The sequence below is a fragment of the Rana temporaria genome, chromosome 2 (assembly GCF_905171775.1).
Source record: "Rana temporaria chromosome 2, aRanTem1.1, whole genome shotgun sequence".
NCBI classification, from domain to species: Eukaryota; Metazoa; Chordata; class Amphibia; order Anura; family Ranidae; genus Rana; species Rana temporaria.
This window is the reverse complement of record NC_053490.1, coordinates 340,694,687-340,717,422: the sequence shown is the minus strand read 5'-3', so window position 1 is coordinate 340,717,422 and position 22,736 is coordinate 340,694,687. Positions and strand designations below refer to the sequence as shown.

Genomic DNA, 22,736 nt, shown 5'->3' with positions numbered 1-22,736 from the left:
CATGCATTTCGTCCATTTGCCTGGAGTTCAGCTTAAGGCACATCTTAACCTCACAAACAGCAGATGTTAGATGTGGTGGTTGACTAGCTTTATTCTTCCACCTTTATTTTAACCTGGTGATCTTGTCACTAACCATTCCTGTCTCATGTTGGCAACACTCTCTTACTGTACAGTATCTATGGAGAAGTAGTGTTGTCACCTTAGGCTGCTCTCCTGATCTGCACTACAAACATTTCCTCTTCTGTATAACAGTGGGTAGGGGTTCTGTAGACCAGTGGTTCTCAATCTCAGTCCTCATGTACTCCCAACAGGCCATGTTTTGGGAATTTCTCTTGGATAAAAGACCTGCGCAAGAGAAAGGAAAACCTGCATTCATGGTCTGTTGGGGTTACTCGAGGACTGAAGTTGAGACCCACTGCTTTAGACCTCAGAAAAAGGTGGGAGCACAAAGCGTGCAGACCAAGCACTGGAAGTTATCAGTTTACAAGGTTCTTGTAAGGAAAAGGATGCTCATCTAGAGATTAGCTAGCTAAAAGTATCAGTAAAATTGTATAATATGCACCCTAAGGGCCCTTTCACACGGAGCGGATCAGTAATGATCCGCTCCGTGTGTCCGTACAGCTCAGCGGGGATCCTCCGTAAAATCCCCGCTGAGCTGGCAGGGCGGTCCCCGCACACTGTGCAGGGACTGCCCTGTGTTTCCTCCGCTCTCCCATGGGGGATCGGACGAACACGGACCGTAAGTTCGTGTTCATCCAATCAGATCCGGCAGACGGAAGAAAAATAGGATTTCTTCCATCTGCAAATGCGTATCTTTGCGGAGGCGGACAAATTACGGGTGTTCATCCGCTGACACCCGTAATCACATAGGGACCCATGTATGTCCCGTTTTCATCCGCAAAGGGCCAGGGTATGTGTGAAAGGGCCCCAATTGTGCCATGTCTGTTTTTTAGCAATCCACCTCGCCCATCTGCTACCGCAACCCAAAGACATACTTTGTAATGTATACAGGACACAATCTCCCAGACTGCAGTAACTGCTGCTTGGGAGAGTTACCAGACCATAATGTCGTTGGATATATACAGTAGGCGTTTGTTTAGTCCTATATACCTTTCAGAATGTTGCATCTACATTGGATTTTCAAATGGCTGAAGTGGTATACTGAGGAGATACTGAAAAAGGTGGGACATAGCACCTATTACAGAATAAAGCAATTGTACGCAAACATTGTTAAATGCAGTGTATGTACAGTATGCAAAAAAAAAAAAAAAAAAGTGGTATCTTTTTTAGCCAGTTTTCTAATGCAGATATTATAGTTTACAGGCAGATGGGGGTACTATTTAAGATTACATTTAGGTAATTAATGAACTGACAGCTACTGTAGATTAAATGAAGGATTTTTACACATGCATACACTTAACCCCTAGTTGGTTTAGTTTAAAAACCACACCATTATGCCAAGAAGCATTTCATCTTAATATAATTATTTAACTGTTGGAAAAATTTACATCTGTCGGCTTCTTTGCCAGAATAAAGTGTAAGAAAGCACTAAAAGTAAGTGTGTGTGGATATACGTACTTGTCAAAGATCACATTAGCAGCTGTTCAGCCACTTTGGCTCGTTAGCCACTGGCTGACTGTGCGCTATCAAATTCACAGACCAAAAAAAAAAAAAAAAACACAATACCACATACAGTATAAAAGCATTAGGAATACTTGTGCCAGATAAAATATTTTTTGCTACCCTGATGGCCGGCATTGGAGCCACCTAATGCATATGGGTACCTTTAGCCTGTGGCATGAAACTTATTTTAACCATAAATCATTTAAATAATCTTAAAACTGCCAAAAAATTGGCGATAGTTCAGCTTTAAACACAATAAATATCCCAAAACCCTGATGGAAAAAAAAAAAAAAAAAGAAAAAAGAAAGAAAGCAGGTGTTGCCTACTTTCCTTAGTTGTTTTCAGAATATCACTGCATATGCACGTTATACTGGGTTCTGGGGTACGAGGTAGTTTTCACCAATTTTCCAAAGTTTGGGATACTACACCTCCCCAAAGTTGGTGTGCCCGGTTTCCTTGGCATGATCTCTTGCTGCTGACTGTCCAGTTAATCCTTTCTGGCAAACCATACAACGTAGAGCAAATCTATTCACATCTGTGAATTTCCTTTTTTTCCTTGCTTCATCTGCCAACTCTAAGGCCTGCACCAGTGCATCATCATCTGTTGTGGAAAAAATGGTCATAGGTGGCATGCTAGGATCAGGAAACTGGCGCTGTAAAGGGTCATAGTGAATGCCATCATAAATTAGAAAAACCCGTCTGCTGTAACCAGCGTCTTCCCCAAAACGATCTATTCTCACTGTCTGGGTATCTACTACACAAATTTCACACTGATAAAATTTGGAAAGTATTGAAACTTCTATAGCTCCACCCCATGTGTCATCCCTACGAATCCACAAGCAATACTCTTCATTACTTTTTCCAAGCACAGCTTCAGAATAACTTGTGGGATCACTGGCAACAATTTCAGCTATAAGGCTGCGCATTTCTGGTGCGCACGCTGGGTCATATACACCACCTTCCACCACATAGTAAACACTTGTAAAGAGACAGGAATTGTCTGCTGGAACTACTCTACGAACAATTGCTGGAGCGCTTGGCAGAGTCTGATCATTTACATATTGCTTCACGACAGTAGCATTCCTGCTTTTATCTTCTTCCACAACCAATGTGTCACCTGTTTAAAATACATAAAAAATATACACCTTGAATACCTGTCACTTTTACAGACACAAAAATAAATAAATGCACATATTTTCACAAAAACAAAAAAAAGTGCACTATTGGCTTTTCCTGCAGGATCCTGGAAATAATTGCACCCCTGATCAGAGGAGCAGGGGCGCGGTGTCAGGTTTCTGTAGACTTCTTTCAGCTTTCTGCCCATACCTTCATACAGGTTGAATTTTTGAACGATGCAGGGCTTGTGAATGAACTTCAGGAGCGTTTATTAGGGCCCTTACAGTTCATTCAGAACTACAAGCCTTCAGCCGTGTTGGCTGATTGTAGTTGTAGTTAATTTTTTCATAGGAAACTGAATGAATGGCGTGGCTGTGTGGGTGGAGCCCCGCAAGGCCATGCCTTTTTCAAAAAGTGACAGCGGGTGTGGGGAGAAGATTCCCTGCGCACTGTCTTTCTTTTTTTTTTTTTTTTTAAAAAGCTTTATTTAAAACTCCACATATATATACAAAGATTTGTACAACGCCTGCCCACTGTCACTCGGAGGAGGGGAACTGGCAGCAGGAGCTGGAACGCTTTACACCCCAAAAGGTGAACTTGGTGTTGTAAAGGCTGAATGTTTTTTTTTTTTACCTTCATGCTGACAAACTGCTAAGTTGTTAATGTGTGGTGGGTGTGCCTGGTTTTATGGTTGTTACCCAAGTCTAGACAAGAGAACTTTGGATTGTCACAGCAATCTGGCAGTGTGCCGATTGCCGAGGACACATGACACACATCGATACCTAACATACACTCTATGCTTGTGTTTTGAGTCAGTGCAAGTGCTGTGGGTATTTTGAAGGTATCCAAACCCACTCTCCTTGATGGATATTTTAAAGCGGATTTCAAAATGTGGGTGAATACAACAGGAGGTATTGAAACATGCAAGAATGGATGGTTAACACCCCAAAATTCCCGGGTTGATGGGAGAACAGTAAGGAATTATGAAAAGGGCGCTCTTGTGGGAGGTATCTGCATAAGGCAATGGCTTGGAAGTCAGCCTGAAACAGATGGTGGTGTTACTGGCAGGATTGCCAGGAATGAGACTTTGCAACATACTCACACAAATAAAATAAAAGATGATGTACAATAAAAACACAACATTATGAAAAATAGATTTGGGGTGATCCTGAAGTGTACAATGCTCATTCCCAGGTGATACCCAAACCTGCGACATAAGGTGAGGTTTTTCTTAACAGGAAATATGGAAATCTAAATTCTACAGAAATCCCAGACTCATTTGAATATACCACAAGGAAACTACAAATCTTGCACAAGGGATAGAATTTCAGAGTCACAGTTGTATAAACAACTAATCTTGATTAATATGACAATAAGGAGACAATTGCAATATGGATTATGCAACAGATTACAATGTTCAGAGTGTAATTCACAGTATTTAGGTGTGGTGTATGCAACATTCTGTACACAACATAGAATGGCGTAATCAGGAGTACGTGACGTACAGCACAGAGAAGGCACCCAATACACTCAGCAGACCTACTTATACAGTACACATCACAAACCTACCTCACAGCTCCCATCAGTGAATGGGCAGACTTACTATAGTAGAATTTATTAGGCAACACAGCAAGCTTCCCTTTTCCTGAAGCTTCTTTATGAATATGTATAGTTTAAAGCTCTGCTGAAGAACAAATGCAAAATGCCCCGTGTTACCTTTGTTAAAATAGAAAAATGTATTTGATTTGTATTCACTTTATTACTTTAGACTTCAAAAATGAGACTACAAACTGCCATGTCAGTATTTAATGAGACAGCTTCGTTGGCCAGTAAAAGCAAGCTTCCTGGAAATGGTGATCAGAGTTGAGACACTTAGGCCGCGTACACACAGTCGGTCCAAACCGATGAAAATGGCCTGAAGTCCAGTTTCATCGGTCCAAACCGACCGTGTGTACGGCCCATCGGTCTGTTGTCCTTCGGACAAAAATTAGACAACTTGCTTTAAAAATCGAACCGATGGACGGCTGACCATCGGTCCAAACCGATGGTTAGTACACAAAAGCATCGGTTCAAAACCCGTGCATGCTCAGAATCAAACCAAGTGAAACTAAAATCGGAGGCAAAAAATAAAAAAGGAAGCTTGTTTAAGAAATAGCTGGTATCTTTTAATGTACACATATACTAGATATTGTAGCTTACTCTGGGTGTCATGGTTTTGCACTAAAGGCTTTTTTTTCTTCTTATACTTGGCGGCCCTGTCAGTATGAAACTTTCTGTCTTGGGGCAACATCGGTAGATCATTTTAACAAGCTACTTTGCCATGTAAAGCAGAGGTACGCAACCCTGCAGACTGAGGTGTAGATTTACTGTGCAAAAGTTTTAGGTAGGTGTGCAAAAATGCTGTAAATGAAAAACGGTTTCAGAAATGGAAGTGTTTAGTTTTTAGCAATATAAATAGAAAAAAAACAGAAGAGAAATCCAATGCAAATCAATATTTGGTGTGACCACCCTTTTCCTTCAAAACAGCATCAATTCTTCTAGGTACGTTTCAGAAGGAACTTGGCAAGTAGGTCTTTCCAACCATCTTGGAGAACCAATGACCCAAACTAAATTTAGAGGCACAGCTCAAGGCTTCACTAGGTCCTCCTTTGTAACAACCGCTTGGAGTCCAGACAAGGACAGAGCTGGTCTCAGGCTCCAGGCATCTATTGGAAAAGGGAAAAAGTCCTAGAAGTTGCACATCTCGGAAAAACCCCGTAAGGTGGTGTATGACAGCCTCGTACACCTCAGCTCGGGCTCCAACCAGGCTAGGCTACTAACCCGCTTCACTCTGCTCACTGAACTTCATCATAACTAAGCTCTGTGGGTGGAGTGAAACATGTTGGTGGCATGGCCTGGTTGGAGCCTGAGCTGAGGCTGTCAGACACCTTCTTACGGGTTTTGCAGAGCTTTTCCCTTTTGCATCTTGGAGAACCAACCGTAGATCTTCTGGATATAGGCTGCCTTTAAATCCTTCTGTCTCTTTTTGTAATCCCAGACAGACTCGATGTTGGGATCAGGGATTTGTGGGGGCCCAAACCATCACTTCCAGGACTACGTTCTTTACGCTGAAGATAGTTCCTAAATTACATTGGCTGTATGTTTGGGGTCGTCTCTCTTATGGTATGGCATGACGGATAAGCATTTGCCTGTTTTTCTCAGCACTGACATACATACATCATTGCTCCTGATCAAATCCCCAACTCCATGTGCAGAAATACAGCCCCAAACTTGCAAGGAACCTCCACTATGCTTCACTGTTGAATGTAGACACTCATTGTACCACTCTCCAGTCCTTCGGCAAACAAACTGCCTCCTGCTACAGCCAAGTTTTTAAAATTTTGACTCATCAGTCCAGAGCACCTGCTGCCATTTTTCACCACCCCAGTACCTATTTTTTCCTGCTTAGTTAAGTCACGTAGCCTTGTTTCCACATTGGAGGTATGACTTTCTGGTAGCAATTCTTCCATTAAAATAACTTCTAGCCAGACTTCGCCAAGCAGATGGTGGGTGTACCTGGGTCCCACTGTTGTCTTCCAGTTCTGTGCTGATGGCACTGCTGAACGTCTTCAGATGTTGACGGGAAGAAAGCATGATGTGTCATGCATCTGCTGTATGAAGTTTCCTTGGCTGACCACTGCGTCTACAGTCCTTAACGTTGCCCGTTTCTTTGTGCTTGTTCAAAAGAGATTGAACAGCACTTATTGAAACTCCAGTCTGCTTTGAAATCTTTGCCTGGGAGAAACCTTGCTTGTATCTTGTTGCTGTGCTCCCTCTTGCCATGGTGTATGATCTGCGACATGAAACAGTCTTCCACAACTTCACCTCAGAGTTTGGCAGTTCAACCAGGTTTCAAACTACATATGATTGATGCTGGTTTGAGGTAGTCACACCAAATATTGATTTGATTTAGATTTTTCTTCTTTAAAAATTGATAAAAAAAATCAACAACTAAATATTATATGTTTAAAAGTAGTGATGAAACTAGTAATTAGGATGCACTTGGCCGAAACTGATTTAAAAAAAAAAAAAAAAATAATTACAATATATATAATATTTGTATTAGTGGTAGACTGATATGTTTTTTTTCCTGGCCGATGCTGATATTTAGAAATTGGGCCGGCCGATATATGATGCCGAAATTTTAGGACAATTAAAAAAAAAAAAAAAAACCCTCACCCACTCCACTCCTTCCTGCTTACTCCTGTCACTCTAGCACACACTTGATGTCCTCAGTACAGATGGCACTGGAAGGTGGCACTGGTTTGGAACTGACAGATGGCACTGGTTTGGAACTGACAGATGGCACTGGTTTGGAACTGACAGATGGCACCGGTTAGCAGTGGCACTAACAATTGGAATTGGTTGGCACTGGCAGATGGCACTGACTGGCGGTGGCACTGGCAGGTTTAACACTAAGCCAAGTGTAACTGTGTGAAACTAACAGAGGAGTCAGGGGTGGGTGGGACCCAGCTAAATTACACCAGCCAATGATTGGGCTGCTTTAGAAAGGAGGCGGGGCCACATACACGTAGCGGCCCGCCCAGATACCATCGCATTGGCTGGTGTAATATAGCTGCTGGGTACCACCCACCCGGCCGGGTCCCGCCCACCCCCGACATCGAGCCGTCAGCTCCTCTCTGTTACTTGTCAGTTTCACACTCAGCGCAGCTCTTGATGCTGCCAGAGCCGCCGAGTGTGGAGAAGGAGCGGCGGTGGTGTAAAATAGCAGCCTAATTTTCATAATAATCGGCCGATGCAACAAAAATGGCCAAATATCGGCCGATATATTGGTCTACCTCTAATTTGTATCATATTCGACTTTTTAATGAATATCATGAATATAAATATATAGTCTGCCATTATCGGCACTTTTTGAAGCGGTGTTAAAAATCCTGCATTTTGGAAAACCAAACCAATAAAAACGCACATCCCCATTGAAAATGCAGCAAAAAAGCACCCATCTCACTTTTTGAGTCACATGACATGAAAAACACAGCATGAGCAAGGTAAACATTGCATCAAAATCACAGCGTTTTGGGCAGCCATTATCAGCACTTGTTTTTCTTTCAGCACAACACTGAAAACCCTCAAATTCTGAAATAATTTTCTTATGAAAATCGTAACTAAGAATTTTCTTTCGAATTTCGCAGTGGGCTGAAACAGTCAATTTTCTTGTGGCCATCGAATTTAAGTGATTTTTGGAAAAACAAACTAATCTCTAATCAATGATGGGAGCATCGTGCCAAAAATATAAATCGAAAAATAGTTGTGCATGAGCGGTGACCTGGAAAGAAGATTACCAGCCACTAAAGTTATTTTCTGTAGCAACACAATGTGAAATTGAAGGCTTGGTTGGTCGAATTTCGAAATAAATGGTACCATGGGGGATCACAAAAATTTCTGATTTTCAAAAGAAAATTATTTCTAAATTCGACCCATGTATGACCTGCATTACTTTACATCTGCCTAAAACTTTTACACAGTACTTCATATTTAAAGCAGAGGTCTGCCCACCGCTGCAAAAATTAAAAGCCAACAGCTGCACATACTGCATCTGCTAACTTTTAATAATCAATTACTTACCTGTCCTGGAGTCCATCAGCTGTCATGTGCATGCCGTCTCCATTGCGAGTAAGGGAACCCGGAACCCTACTGCGCGCATGCCCAAGTCACCACTTCTCCTTCCCTGACCGCCGGGCCAGTAGGAGAGAGTCTTGTTAAAGGGGGCTTCCTCATTACAATAAGCTCCCCGCCCGCAGACCTCGATAACCAACGGCCAGGGTTGTCAATAAAAGGCCCTTGTCCTTAACATGGGGACAAGGTGCTTTGGGGTGGGGGGCGCAGGGCCCTCATGCCCCTAAGCACCCACCCATGTTGAGAGCATGCGGCCTGGAACGGTTCGGGGGAAGGGGCTTCGCTCGTCCCTACCCCCCTTTCCTGACCTGCCGGGCTGCGTGCTCAGATAAGAGTCAGGGTATGGATTTTGGGGGGGACCCTCGCGCTGTTTTTTCGGCGTGGGGGTCCCCCTTGAAATGCATACCAGATCGAAGGGCCTGGTATGCACTTGGAGAGGAACCCATGCAAGTTTTTTTTACATTTTGCGTGGAGTTCCCCCTAAAGATTCATACCAGACCGTGCCTGGTATTGTCGGGGATCAAAGTTGGACACATGTCAGACTACAAGCCGCATGGTAAAGTCGGATACACAGTTGTACAACGGTCATGTCATACAAGTGTGAAAGGGGCCTTAACGTTAAACTAAACCCATTGATTTAACAGTCTCAAAAAAAGTTACATTCCTGGCATGCTGAAAATGCTGTCACATTTGCTTTCACCCTCAACCAAACTGTTAAACCATCAAATAGTTGGTGTCATAACTGATCACATGTGCAGCACAGAGGCCAAGATAGAAGCTTCCTTGGTTGAAAAAGATAGGTTGGTTTAGTTCCAATTAAAAAACTGTCCAGGCAATCAGCCCCCCCCCCCAAAACACTTATGCCAACTAATCTGTGTAAGAAATACACTTACCTATTTTCAGGCTGCTCTGGTCCGGTCACGTGATCTGGGTCCTCTGTATCAGTCACTGCAGCTGCAGGGGAGGGAGGGGACACCCAACTCATTGGACTATTGAAGCCTATGGGAGATGGCACTGCTCCAGCCTTTACCAGCTTTGCCATTGAAGAGCTCTCTCCTCTGCAGCCGTCTCTGGTTGACACATGGGATCTCACGTGACTGGAGCAGCCTGAAAATAGATAAGTATATACATCATCCTTACACAAGTAAGTTAGCATAGGATAGGTGTTAGGAGGCGAGAGGTGGAAAGTTTTAAAGGCTATTTGGGTGTAAGCTGGTATTCTACTTTAACCACTTCCCGACGGCCGTACGACTTTATATGGCCGCAGGGTGGTTCTACTTCCGACTGGCCATGTTTTTACAGCCTGCACGCGCGTGCTCGCCGCATCGCCGAGATGCCGATGCGAGTGCTTGGCGGCCGTGATGTCCGCCAGGCACTCGGGATCGGCGGCTACAGGGACAAGACGTGGAGCTCTGTATGTAAACACAGAGATCCATGTCCTGTCAGGGGAGAGAGACCGATCTGTGTCCCTTGTACATAGGGACACAGATCTGTCACCTCCCCCAGTCGGTCACCTCCCCCAGTCACCCCCCTCCCCCCACAGTTAGAACACAATTCAGGGTACACATTTAACCCCTTCCTCACCCCCTAGTGTTAACCCCTTCAATGCCAGTCACATTTATACAGTAATTAGTGCATATTTATAGCACGGATCGCTGTATAAATGTGAATGGCGCCAAAAATGTGTCAAAAGTGTCCGCTATAATGTCGCAGTCACGAAAAAAATGCTGATCGCCACCATTAGTAGTAAAAAAAAAAAAGAAAAAAAAAAAGAATTCTGTCCCCTATTTTGTAAGCGCAATAACTTTTGCGCAAACCAGACGCTTGTTGCAATTTTTTTTTTTTTTTTACCAAAAATATGTAGAAGAATACGTATGGCCTAGACTGAGAAAAAAAGTTTTTTTTTAAAAAAAATTGGGCTATTTATTACAGCAACAAGTAAAAAATATTGTTTTTTTTTTTCAAAAGTGTCGCTCTATTTTTGTTTATAGCGCAAAAAATAAAAACCGCAGAGGCGATCAAATACCACCAAAAGAAAGCTCTATTTGTGGGGAAAAAAAGGACGTAAATTTTGTTTGGGAGCCACATCGCACGACCACGCAATTGTCAGTTAAAGTGACGCAGTGCCACAAGCTGAAATTTCACCTGGTCAGGAAGGGGTATATGTGCCCAGTAAGGAAGTGGTTAACCATAGATCGAAATCCACTTCCCTGTGTATTGTATATATTGATGAAATGGGTTTAAACACTTCCCGCCCAAGGACGTCATATGACGTCCTGGACTTTCAGTGGGGATATCTGAATGATGCCTGCAGCTACAGGCATCATTCAGATATCCATCTCTTCAGCCAGCGAATCTGTGCACCATAAGAACGATCATAGCGGCAGTTCCGCCGCTTGATCGTTCTTATAGGCGGCGGGAGGGGACGTCCCCCCCCCTCCCGCCGCCATCCGGTGCTTCTCCGGGCTCTCCTTTGCCATCGGAGACCCAGAGAAACGATCCGCCGGCATCGGATGGAAAGCATAGAGTAGACTGGTGACCAGATGGTCACCAGTCATCTCTATGATCGTCGGAGGCCCGGGCGCGATGTTATGACGTCACGCCCGGGTCCCGGAATGTAAACAATGCAAATGCAATCGCGGCTGAAAGCATTAGATCTGTGAATGTTTTTTCACGATCTAATGCTTTCCAGCCTGGAGGAGAGATGTGGGGTCTTATTGACCCTGCCTCTCTCCACAAAGAGTACCTGTCACAAACCATTGCTATTACAAGGAATGTTTACATTCCTTGTAATAGGAATAAAAGTGATAAAAAAAAAAGTTTAAAATAAATTGGAGTAAAATAAAGAATAAAATAATAAAAAAAAAAAAAAAAAAAATGTAAACGCCCCTATCCCCGGTAGCTCGCGTTAAGAAGCGAACACACATGCAAGTCCCGCCCACACATGTTAACGCCGTTCAAACCACACATGTGAGGTATCGCCGCGTGCGTTAGAGCGCCAGCAACAATTTTAGCACTAGACCTCCTCTGTAACTTTAAATTTGTAACTTGTAAAAAAAAAAAAATCTCCATAGGCGTCGCTTATTTAAGTACTGACGTTTGGCGCCATTCCATGAGTGTGCGCAATTTTAAAGCGTGACATGTTAGGTATCTATTTACTCGGCGTAAATTCATCTTTCACATTATACAAAAAAATTGGGCTAACTTTACCGTTTTGTTATTTTTTAATTCACGAAACTGTTTTTTTCCTTAAAAAAAGGCGTTTGAAAAATGATTGCGCAAATACCGTGCGAGATAAAAAGTGGCAATGACCGGCATTTTATTCCCTAGGGTGTCTGCTAAAAAAACATATATATTGTTTGGGGGTTCTGAGTAATTTTCTAACAAAAAAAATATGATTTTTGCATGTAGGAGAGAAGTGCCAAAATAGGCCCGGTATGGAAGTGGTTAATCTTCAAAAGGAACAATACATCTATAGTAAACAGAAAATAAATTGATAATTTACAGAATTGTCTATAGCCACCATTAGACTGAAACCAAATGGGCGATTCTGTTGCTAGTGACAAATCACCAGCAGCAGGATCACTAAGGAACCACTGGAGATATTAGGAAGGAAAAGGACAGTTTTAACTGCTTCCCAACCAGCTCCTGTATAATATTAAAATGTTTAATAGTATGCGCCGTTTGGAAGCCTGTCAATCACCGGCAGTGCTTGAGAACGCCCACTCCCACGGGATCGCCGTGAGGTGAAAATCGGGATTAAGAGGTATGTGCTGACAAAAAAAAAAAAACACAGGCATTGTGTCGGTAGGATGGCGCGACTTTGTGTGATGTCAAAAAATGTTTGAAAGGGTGAACCTCCGCTTTAACAAGGTTCCAAGTAGAGCTTCAACATGCAACAAGAAGAAATGAGAGTGAGACAAAACATTTTTTAAGCATTCAATTTAATGAAAATAACGAATAAACTGAAATCAGCTGATCAAAAGTTTAGGACCACACCTCCAAAAAAAAAAAAAAAAACACCCCCCCAAAACAGAAATCCAACTTCCAAACATGAACTCAGTAATGAGTAGCTCCGCCGTTATTGTTGACCACTTAAAAAATGTGTTTCGGCATGCTTGATGCAAGCGTTTCCATGAGGTGAGTGGGAACATTTCTCCAAGTGGTGAAGACAGCCGCACGAAGGCCATCTACTGTCTGGAACTGGTGTCCATCTTTGTAAACTTCCCTTGCCATCCATCCCCAAAGGTTCTCAATTGGATTTAGATCAGGGGAACACGCAGGATGGGCCAAAGAGTGATGTTCTTCTCCTGGAAGAATTCCCTTGTCCTGCAGGCATTGTGTACTGTAGCGTTGTCCTGTTGAAAACCCAGTCGTTACCACACAGGCGAGGGCCCTCAGTCATGAGGAATACTCTCTGCAACATCTGGACATAGCCAGCGGCCGTTTGACGCCCCTTCACTTCCTGAAGCTCCATTGTTCCACTGAAGGAAAAAGCACCCCAGACCATTATGGGGCCCCCTCCACTGTGGCGCGTAGAAAACATCTCAGGTGGGATCTGCTTGCCATGCTAGTAACGTTGGAGACCATCAAGGTTACATTTTTTTCTCAGAGAATAAAACTTTCTTCCACCTTTGAATGTTCCATGTTTGGTGCTCTCTTGCAAAGTCCAAAAGAGCAGTTCTGTGGCGTTCAAGGAGACAAGGTTTTTGAAGACGTTTTTTGTTTTTAAAGCCCTTCAGTCTCAGATGCCGTCTGATGGTTATGGGGCTGCAGTCAGCACCAGTAAGGGCCTTAATTTGGGTCGATCGTCCAGTGTCTTGATGAGAGACCCTGCTTATGCAGTTCAGCAACCCGACCATGTTCAAAAAGGGAGAGATTTTTTGTCTTTGGCATCACAATGTGTGACTACCTGACAGAAGATGACAATGAATCCACATCTTTGCACAGATTTGGCCTTTTAAAGGCATGTGGTCCTAAACTTTTGTTTCAGTTTATTCGTTGTTTTCATTAAATTGAATGCTCAAAAAATGTTTTGTCTCACTCTCGTTTCTTCTTCTTGCATGTTGAAGCTCTACTTGGAACCTTGTTAAAGCGGTTGTAAACCGCATATATAATTTTTTTTTTTTTTTTACCTGCAAGGCAAAATGCATAATCAGCTAGTATGCACCGCATAATAGCCGATTATGAAATACTTACCTAAAAACGAGGTGAACAACACTTACCTGGTTCACGCCGAGCGAGATGTCATCTTGCTCCGGCGTGTCTTCCGGGTATCGCCGCTCCAGCGCTGTGATTGGCTGGAGCGGCGCTGCTCCAGCGCTGTGATTGGCTGGAACGGCGATGACGTCACTCCCGCGCATGGGAGATTTAAAATCGGCAAGGTCCGGCGGCTGCCGGATCTTCCACCGTGGATCCCCCCTGCGCATGCGCCGCTCGCATTGCGAGGGGAATATCTCCTAAACCGTACAGGTTTAGGAGATATTCTTTTTACCTACAGGTAAGCCTTGTTATAGGCATACCTGTAGGTAAAAGTGCAAATTTAAGGTTTACAACCGCTTTAAGATCCAACAATGTAAAATATGATTTTTTGCCATTTTTCAAGTGGTCTTAAACTTTTGATCAGGAATGAATATATATATATATATATATATATATATATATATATATATATATATATATATATATATATATATATATATATATATATATACATACACATATATACATACACACACACACATACACACACACACATACACACACACACACACACACAGAATGGCACTCGAATCGCCGTGTATATATAAGGCGGCTTCATTGAGAGCCATAGCAGGTGCATGTGCCGTTGCACAGCGGGGGATCAGATGTGTGGCCGGCGGGCACGAGGGTGTGTGTAAACACAAATCCCTGTTCTAACAGGGGAGGAAAAACAATAGGAACAACTATCTGGCTCCTCCTCTAGTCAGCCAAATCCCCTCAGTTAGAAACCCACTTAGGGAACACACTTAACCCCTTGATCACTCCCTAGTGTTAACCCCTTCCCTGCCAGTGACATTTATACAGTAATCAGTAACTATTTTTTAAGCTCTGATCGCTGTATAAAATGTCCATGGTACCAAAAAAGCATCAGGTCTGTCGCTACCCCCCCACCCAAAAAGGGGAAAAAATAAATAAATAAATAATAATAAAAAAAAAAAAAACGCAGATCGCCGCCATTACTAGTAAAAAAAAATTCCATAAATCTATCCCTTATTTTGTAGACGCTATAACTTTTGTGCAAACCAATCAATATACGCTTATTGCGATTTTCTTACCAAAAATATGTAGAAGAATGCATATTGGCCCAAACGGATGAAGAAATTTGTTTTTGTTAAATTTGGGATATTTATTATAGCAAAAAGTAAAAAAAAGTGTTTTTTTTTAAAGTTGTCGCTCTTCTTTTGCTTTTAGCGCAAAAAAATTAATACCGCAGGGGTGATCAACTACCACCAAAATTAAGCTCTATTTGTGGGAAAAGAAGGATGTAAATTTTGTTTGGGTACAGCATTGCACGACCGCACAATTGCCAGTTGAAGCGACAGTGCTGTATCGCAAAAAATGGTCTGGTCAGGAAGGGGGTAAATTCTACCGGGGCTGAAGTGGTTAAAGAAGCAGCTTTTGGCCATACTTCTGAGGATCACTACACTCCCCTCTGCACTCTTGTGATCCAGATTCAGCTGGCCACAAGATCTCCAATCACATTACTTCTGGTTACTGTAAAGCAGGGGTAGGCAACCTGGGGCCCTCCAGCTGTTGGAACTATATTTCCCACAAGGCATTGCAAGGCTGGCAGTTACAATTACTCCCAGAGGCATGATGGGACTTCTGGAGTGCCCCAGGTTACCAACCCCTGCTGTAAAGCATCAGTAATTGGAGATATAGACAAGTTGCTGTTTAACACAACACCGGCAAACATGTACAATCTGGTACACGATATTATGAGGAGACATTGTTAGACTGTCTGATAACAACAACATGGCCACCTCCGAGGTGGCGACAACAACTTTTTCCTTGTTAGCCGCTATTTGTCAAAACAGCAAACTCTTTGTGTACACAACAGCAACTTGTCTAAATCTCCAATTACTGATGCTTTACAGCAGGGATATGCAATTAGCGGACCTCCAGCTGTTGCCAAACTACAAGTCCCATCATGCCTCTGCCTCTGGGTGTCATGCTAGATGCTGTCAGAGTCTCTCTATGCCTCATGGGACTTGTAGTTTGGCAACATCTGGAGGTCCGCTAATTGCATATCCCTGCTTTACAGTAACCGGAAGTGATGCGATTGGAGATCTCAATGAATTGGCTTTTTTGACAGAACACCGGTGTTCTACCAGAAAGTCGCTACCCATTAAAAAAATGCAACCTTAGTGACGTTCCGTCAAGGCCATCTTGGTACACCCGCCCGCAGTAAGCCTACAGTCTGAAGTTGCCAAGTGGACATCTTTGTACACCCACTCAAGTCTTGTATTTCAGTTCATTTGACCAATAAACTGAGCTTAGCCAAATACAGTATTTGCAAGTCCGCGTGACTGTTTTGAAGTTAAATTTTAAAAGCATCGGCAAGCCTGCTAAACTCACGCATTTTCTAATCAGACAGGCCGCCGCTTTTAAAAATCATCATCAAAACCAATCAAAACAGTCACATTGACTTCCAAATACTGTACTACATAACTGTGAAATGTAAGACTTCAGTGGGGGTACAAAGATGTCCGCTTGCCCCATGTAGGCTTACTGTGGATGAGCGCAGGTATACCAAAATAGCCGCAACGCATCATCCCTTCTCTTACAATCTCCGATGGGTAGCAGCTTTCCGACAGGACACTAGCAAGATTGCCAACGAGACTGCCTATGGAATCGCTCCTTCTGAAACCCAATTCAGCAAGATATCGCTGGCCTGAATGCTGCTGAATGTCTATCACTAGCAATGGAAGTGACATCTTGCTGTGTTCCGTCAGATATGGCGACCCGTTAGAATTGGTAACGGAAGTGACGTTCCGCCGCCTCCATCTTGCTACACCCCGGCACACCTCCACTGTAACGATAAACCGAGAAGCGGATATCTTGTTACACCCATCGCAGTTTTGCATTTCACTGTTAAAAAAGGTGAAATAGAGTATTTAGAAATCTGACGGACTGTTTAACCACTTAAGGATCGCCTCCTGCACATTTACGTCAGCAGAATGGCACGGCTGGGCACATGCACGTACGTCCTGTGCTAGTACCCGGTCGCGGGCGCCCACGATCTGGTCCGAAGCTAGGGACACACAATCGATGACGTCACACCTACAGGTGTAAACACACTTGAGGTCACACATAACCCCATCAGCGCCCCCTTGTGGTTAACTCCCAGACTGCAATTGTAATTTTCACAGTAAACAATGCATTTTAAATGCATTTTTTGCTGTGAAAATGACAATGGTCCCAAAAATGTGTCAAAATTGTCCAAAGTGTCCGCCATAATGTTGCAGTCACAAAAAAAAAAAAAAAAAAAACGGTGATCGCCGCCATTAGTAGTAAAAAATAAATAATGAATAAAAATGCAATAAAACTATCCCCTATTTTGTAAATGCTATAAATTGTGCGCAAACCAACCGATAAACGCTTATTGCGATATTTTTTTAACAAAAATAGGTAGAAGAATATGTATCGGCCTAAACTGAGGAAAAACGTTTTTTTTTTTTTAGATATTTTTGGGGGATATTTATTATAGCAAAAAGTAAAAAATATTGAATTTTTTTAAAAATTGTCGCTCTATTTTTGTTTATAGCGCAAAAAATAAAAACCGCAGAGGTGATCAAATAACACCAAAAGAAAACTATTTGTGGGGAAAAAGGACGCCAATTTTGTTTGGGAGCCACGTTGCACGACCACGCAATTGTCTGTTAAAGCGACGCAGTGCCGAATCGCAAAACCTGTCCGGGTCCTTTAGCTGCCTAAAGGTCCGGGTCTTAAGTGCTGAATGTCGATCACCAGCAATGGAAGTGACATCTTGCTGTGTTCCGTCAGATATGGCGACCCGTTAGAATTGGTAACGGAAGTGACGTTCCGTCGCCTCCATGTTGCTACACCCCGCACACCTCCACTGTAACGATAAACCGAGAAGGGGCCAAGCGGATATCTTGTTACACCCATCGCAGTTTTGCATTTCACCGTTATAAAAAGGTGAAATAGAGTATTTAGAAATCTGACGGACTGTTTAAAGGTCGAATTTTAAAAGCAGGGAGCCAACCTGCTGATCTCACAGGTTTGCTAATGTGACAGAACACCACTGCTTTTATATTTCAACATGTAAACAGTCCGAGGGACTTCTAAACACTATGGGCTAGATTCAGGTAGGGGCGCGCATTGTTACGGCAGCGCAGCTTACCGTATTTACGCTACTCCGCCGTAAGTTAGAGAGGCAAGTGCTGTATTCACAAAGCACTTGCCTTCTAAGTTACGGCGGCGTATCGTAAATGGGGCCGGCGTAAGCGCGCGTAATTCAAATGATGAGGGGGCGTGTTTTATGTTAATTCTTGGTGACCCGACGTGACGCCGTCCGAGGAATTTCCCAGTGTGCATAGCCCCAAAGTACGCCGCAAGGACGTCATTGGTTTCGACGTGAACGTAAATTACGTCCAGCCCTATTTGCGAACGTCTTACGCAAACGACGTAAAAAATTCAAAATTTGACGGGGCAACGACGTCCATACTTAACATTGCGTACGCCTCATAATAGCAGGAGCAACCTTACGCCGAAAAAGCCTAACGTAAACGACGTAAAAAAAAATAGCGCCGGGTGTACGTAAATCGGCGTATCTAGGTCATTTGCATATTCTACACCGAAAACGACGGAAGCGCCACCTAGCGGCCAGCGTAAATATGCACCCTAAGATACGACGGTGTAAGAGACTTACGCCAGTCGCATCTTAGGCTAATGTCAGCGTATCTTGCTTTCTGAATACAGAAAGAAGATACACCGGCGCAGCTTTGAATTTCCGTAAATCAATGCTGAATCTAGCCCATTATTTCACCATATACGCTCCGGTTATAAAAATAACCGTGAAATGCAAAACTTAGGTGGGTGTAACAAGATGTCCGCTTGCCCCCTTCTTTGTGTATCGTTACTGTGGAGGAGTGCGGGGTGTAGCAAGATGGCGACGAAACGTCACCAATTCTGATGGGTCACCACTCGCCAAATCTGACGGAACAGCTACAGAGGAAGGGATTCCATAAAGATAAAGAGCCTTATGAAAATCCTTAGTGGTAGTCACCTGGCTAACATTAGCCTTAGAATCATAGCAGGGTGAGAACCTAAACAAACTCAACATGTAGGTCCTCGCACCATTACTTTTAGGACAATGTACGGCCACCTCGTGCTCTCAGCCCCAGTAACACACACCGAGCCCAGTCATTACCTGATTTGATTGGCAGCTCCCGCAGGGGGGCGTCAGCATCGCTCAGGTCCAGACTGGCAGGGGGATAGCCCACCATGACTCGCTGTGTGGGCCCGGAGATGCCGCTTACCCCCGCTATAAGCTCCTGCAGCTCCCGGACACTGGACACCTCTGTCAGCCCCTGTAGTAAGTGTGTGCCCTGTCGGGTTTTACAACGGAGCCGCATCATAGTAGCTGCTAAGACTGGTGTAAGCGGCGACCAACTAAACAATAACCGGGGAAGCCGGGTAGGCACGCTGAATCGCCGCAAATCTCGCGAGAGTTCGTGGTAGCGAGCGATACGCCATGTTGGTACACCTTTGCTCCAGATTTTTTTTTTTTTTTTTTTTAATCACCAGTGAAATGTCTTTGTTTTCTAGTGCAGGAAAACTGCTACCATCTAATTGCTTTTCCTTTTTGCCTTCAGACTTTTTTTGTATTAAACTTAAAGAAGAACTGCAGTCACATAATTTGTAATAAAACATCTTTGTCATTCTAAAGCTTTCCTCCAACCACTTTGCATATTATTTTATATATACTGCGATTCTGTACTTGCTAAATATGCTGCAGAAATCTCCCGCCACTGTCTGGCTGCAGCCATTTTAACTGTGGGCAGCTGAAGCTGCTGCCTGGATTTACATAGACACACCTCCAGCTCTCATTGGCCCTCTTATGACTCACCCCCCTCCCTTCCTGGCAAACCCTCACTAGAGTTAGAGAGAGAGAGAGTTGCGTATGGCAGGGGTTGACAAATTTGCTTGGAATCTAGGAGCCAGCTAAAAAAGTTAGGAGCCAGAAAACGCACCCCGTCCCGACGAGCTTGCGCGCAGAAGCGAACACGTACGTGAGCAGCGCCCGCATATGTAAACGGTGTTCAAACCACACATGTGAGGTATCGCCGCGATTGGTAGAGCGAGAGCAATAATTCCAGCCCTAGACATCCTCTGTAACTCAAAGCATGCAACCTGTCAAATTTTTTAAACGTCGCCTATGGAGATTTTAAAGGGTAAAAGTTTGTCGCCATTCCACAAGCAGACGTAATTTTGAAGCGTGACAGGTTGGGTATCAATTTACTCGGCGTAACATTATCTTTCATAATATTAAAAAAAATGGGGATAACTTTACTGTTTTATTTTTTAATTTAAAAAAGTGTAATTTTTTCCCAAAAAAGTGCGCTTGTAAGACCGCTGCGCAAATACGGCGTGACAGAAAGTATTTCAATGATCGCCATTTTATTCTCTAGGGTGTTAGGATAAAAAATATATATAATGTTTGGGGGTTCTAATTAGAGGGAAGAAGATGGCAGTGAAAATAGTGAAAAATGACATTAGAATTGCTGTTTAACTTGTAATGCTTAACTTGTAATACCAACGGCTACCACCAGATGGCGCCAGCTCACATCTGGTGGTAATAACTTGTAATACCAACGGCTCACCACCAGATGGCGCCCCTTCCAAGCCAAGTTGCCAGGACCCTATTTCTAGTCGACCTGGCGACCGGGATTTGTCGAGCCCTGGTGTATGGTGACATAAGCCTAGGCTAATGACCAGACAAGAAACAGGAAGTGGGCTGTATAAGGTATTTACTGGCAGAAAAAAAAAATGTTTTACTATCCAAAGTTAAAACAAGTTCAGAAGATGTAATAGATGGAAAGTTGAAAAAAATGACTGAAGGTCCACTATAACCACTTCCCACTCACGTACATATACGTCAGCAGGTTGGCAGCAGTGCGCAAAACAATGTACAGGTACATTGGCTCCTTTAAGATCCTTAGCAGGCGCGCATTGCCATGGGTTGCCACCTGTCCAGGATTCACCCTGACAGTCTGCGTTTTGAATTGTGTGTTCGGGTTTCAGGCAGACTGATACCCAGACACATTATTCAGACTGGGCTGTGACTCCCCAAGTAACCAAGATAGTGACACACAAATCTACTGCCGTCTGGGAGCACCCAGCTGTCTGGGGGAGCAAGAGAAATTTGGCCACACCCACTGTGTGCTGTGGCATGCTATACGCATCGCATTACTGTTCTCCTTGAGGCACCCAAAGGTGTCCCAGGCGGCAGGCCACTAAAGGTGGCAACCCTAGCATGGCGGGGGACCCGATGCACAAGGCCAGGGGTCGCGATCGCAGGCACTAGAGACAGAACGGGGATGTGTGTATGTAAACACACAAATCCCGATTCTGTCAGGAGAGGAGAGACAGATCGTGTGTTCCTAATAGTTAGCAACAGTGATATGTCTCCTCCTCTAGTCACTCCCCCCCCCCCAGTTAGAACACACCCTGAGGGAACACAGTTAACCCCTTGATCGCCCCCTAGTGTTAACCCCTTGCCTGTCAGTGACATTTATACAGTAATCAGTGACTTTTTCTAGCTCTGATCGCTGTATAAATGACAATGGTCCCAAAAAAGTGTCCGATCTGTCCGCCGCAATGTCGCAGTCCCGATAAAAATCGCTGATCACCACCATTACTAGTAAAAAAAAAAAATGCCATAAATCTATTCCCTATTTTGTAGACGCTATAACTTTTGCACAAACCAATCAATATATGCCTTTTACGATTTTTATTACCAAAAATATGTAGAAGAATACGCATCGACCTAAACTGAGGAATAAAATAGCCTTTAAAAAAAAAAAATGAGCCTATTACAGCAAAAAGTACAAAATATTGTTTTTTTTTTTTCAAAATTTACACTCTTTTTTTGTTGATAGCCCAAAAAAAAAAAAAACACTAAAAGAAAGCTCTATTTGTGGGGGAAAAAAAGACATCAATGTGTCTTGTTTGGGTACAACGTTGCACGACCGCGCAATTGTCAGTCAAAGCAACGCAGTGGCGTATCACAAAAAATGGCCTGGTCAGGAAGGTGTCAAATTCTTTCAGGGCTGAAGTGGTTAACCGCTTGAGGACCGTCGCATGCAGATATATGTCTGCAGAATGGCACGGCTGGGCACAAGGGCGTACATGTACGTCCCCTTTAAGAGCCCAGCCGTGGCGGCGCGCTCAGGACCCGGTCCTCAGCTCCGTGACCGTCCCCGCGGGAACCGCGGACCCGATTGCCGCTGGTGTCCCGCGATCGGGTCACAGAGAGGAAGAACAGGGAGTGTGGCAGTGTCACTGATCGTCTGTTCCCTGTCATAGGGAACAACGATCAGTGACGTCACACACCCAGCCACACCCCCACAGTAAGAATCACTCCCTTAGGGCACACTTGACCCCTACAGTACCCCCTCCTGGTTAACCTCTTCACTGCCAGTGTCATTTTTACAGTTACCAGTGCATTTTTATAGCACTGTTCGCTGTAAAAATTACAATGATCCCAAAATAGTGTCAAAAGTATCCGATGTGTCCGCCATAATGTTGCAGTCACGATAAAAATCGCTGATCGCCGACATTACTAGAAAAAAAAATATTAATAAAAATGCAATAAAACTATCCCCTATTTGTTAGACGCTATAAATTTTGCGCAAACCAATCAATAAACGCTTAAACTGAGGAAAAAAATGTTTTTTTTATATCTTTTTTGGGGATATTTATTATAGCAAAAAGTAAAAAATATTGAATATTTTTCAAAATTGTCGCTTTATTTTTGTTTATAGCGCAAAAAATTAAAGCCGCAGAGGTGATCAAATACCACCAAAAGAAAGCTCTATTTGTGGGAAAAAAAGGACGTAATTTTTGTTTGGGAGCCATGTCGCACAACCGCGCAATTGGGGCAAGGTCCTTTACCTGCATAATGGTCCGGGTCTTAAGTGGTTAAATAGGAGCTCCAGGATCCCCCCCAACAAATTAAATTATCTTTATCTTTGGTTCACTCAGGACAAGTCCTTAGCCCTAAGACCCTTTTCACACTGAAGCGTTTTAGA

The 22,736-nt window shown here is 43.5% G+C and overlaps 1 protein-coding gene across 1 annotated transcript; it reads right to left on the bottom strand.

Moving 5' to 3' along the window:
* Window positions 1-861: 861 nt before the first annotated feature.
* On the bottom strand, window positions 862-19,147 carry YOD1 (YOD1 deubiquitinase). Its single transcript, XM_040337531.1, has 2 exons — window positions 18,854-19,147; window positions 862-2,740 (listed from the first exon to the last, which is right to left on the bottom strand). Exons 1-2 carry the CDS (start codon window positions 19,059-19,061, stop codon window positions 2,046-2,048), a joined length of 903 nt encoding a protein of 300 aa, XP_040193465.1. The 5' UTR covers window positions 19,062-19,147; the 3' UTR covers window positions 862-2,045.
* Between the last annotated feature and the right edge of the window lie 3,589 nt (window positions 19,148-22,736).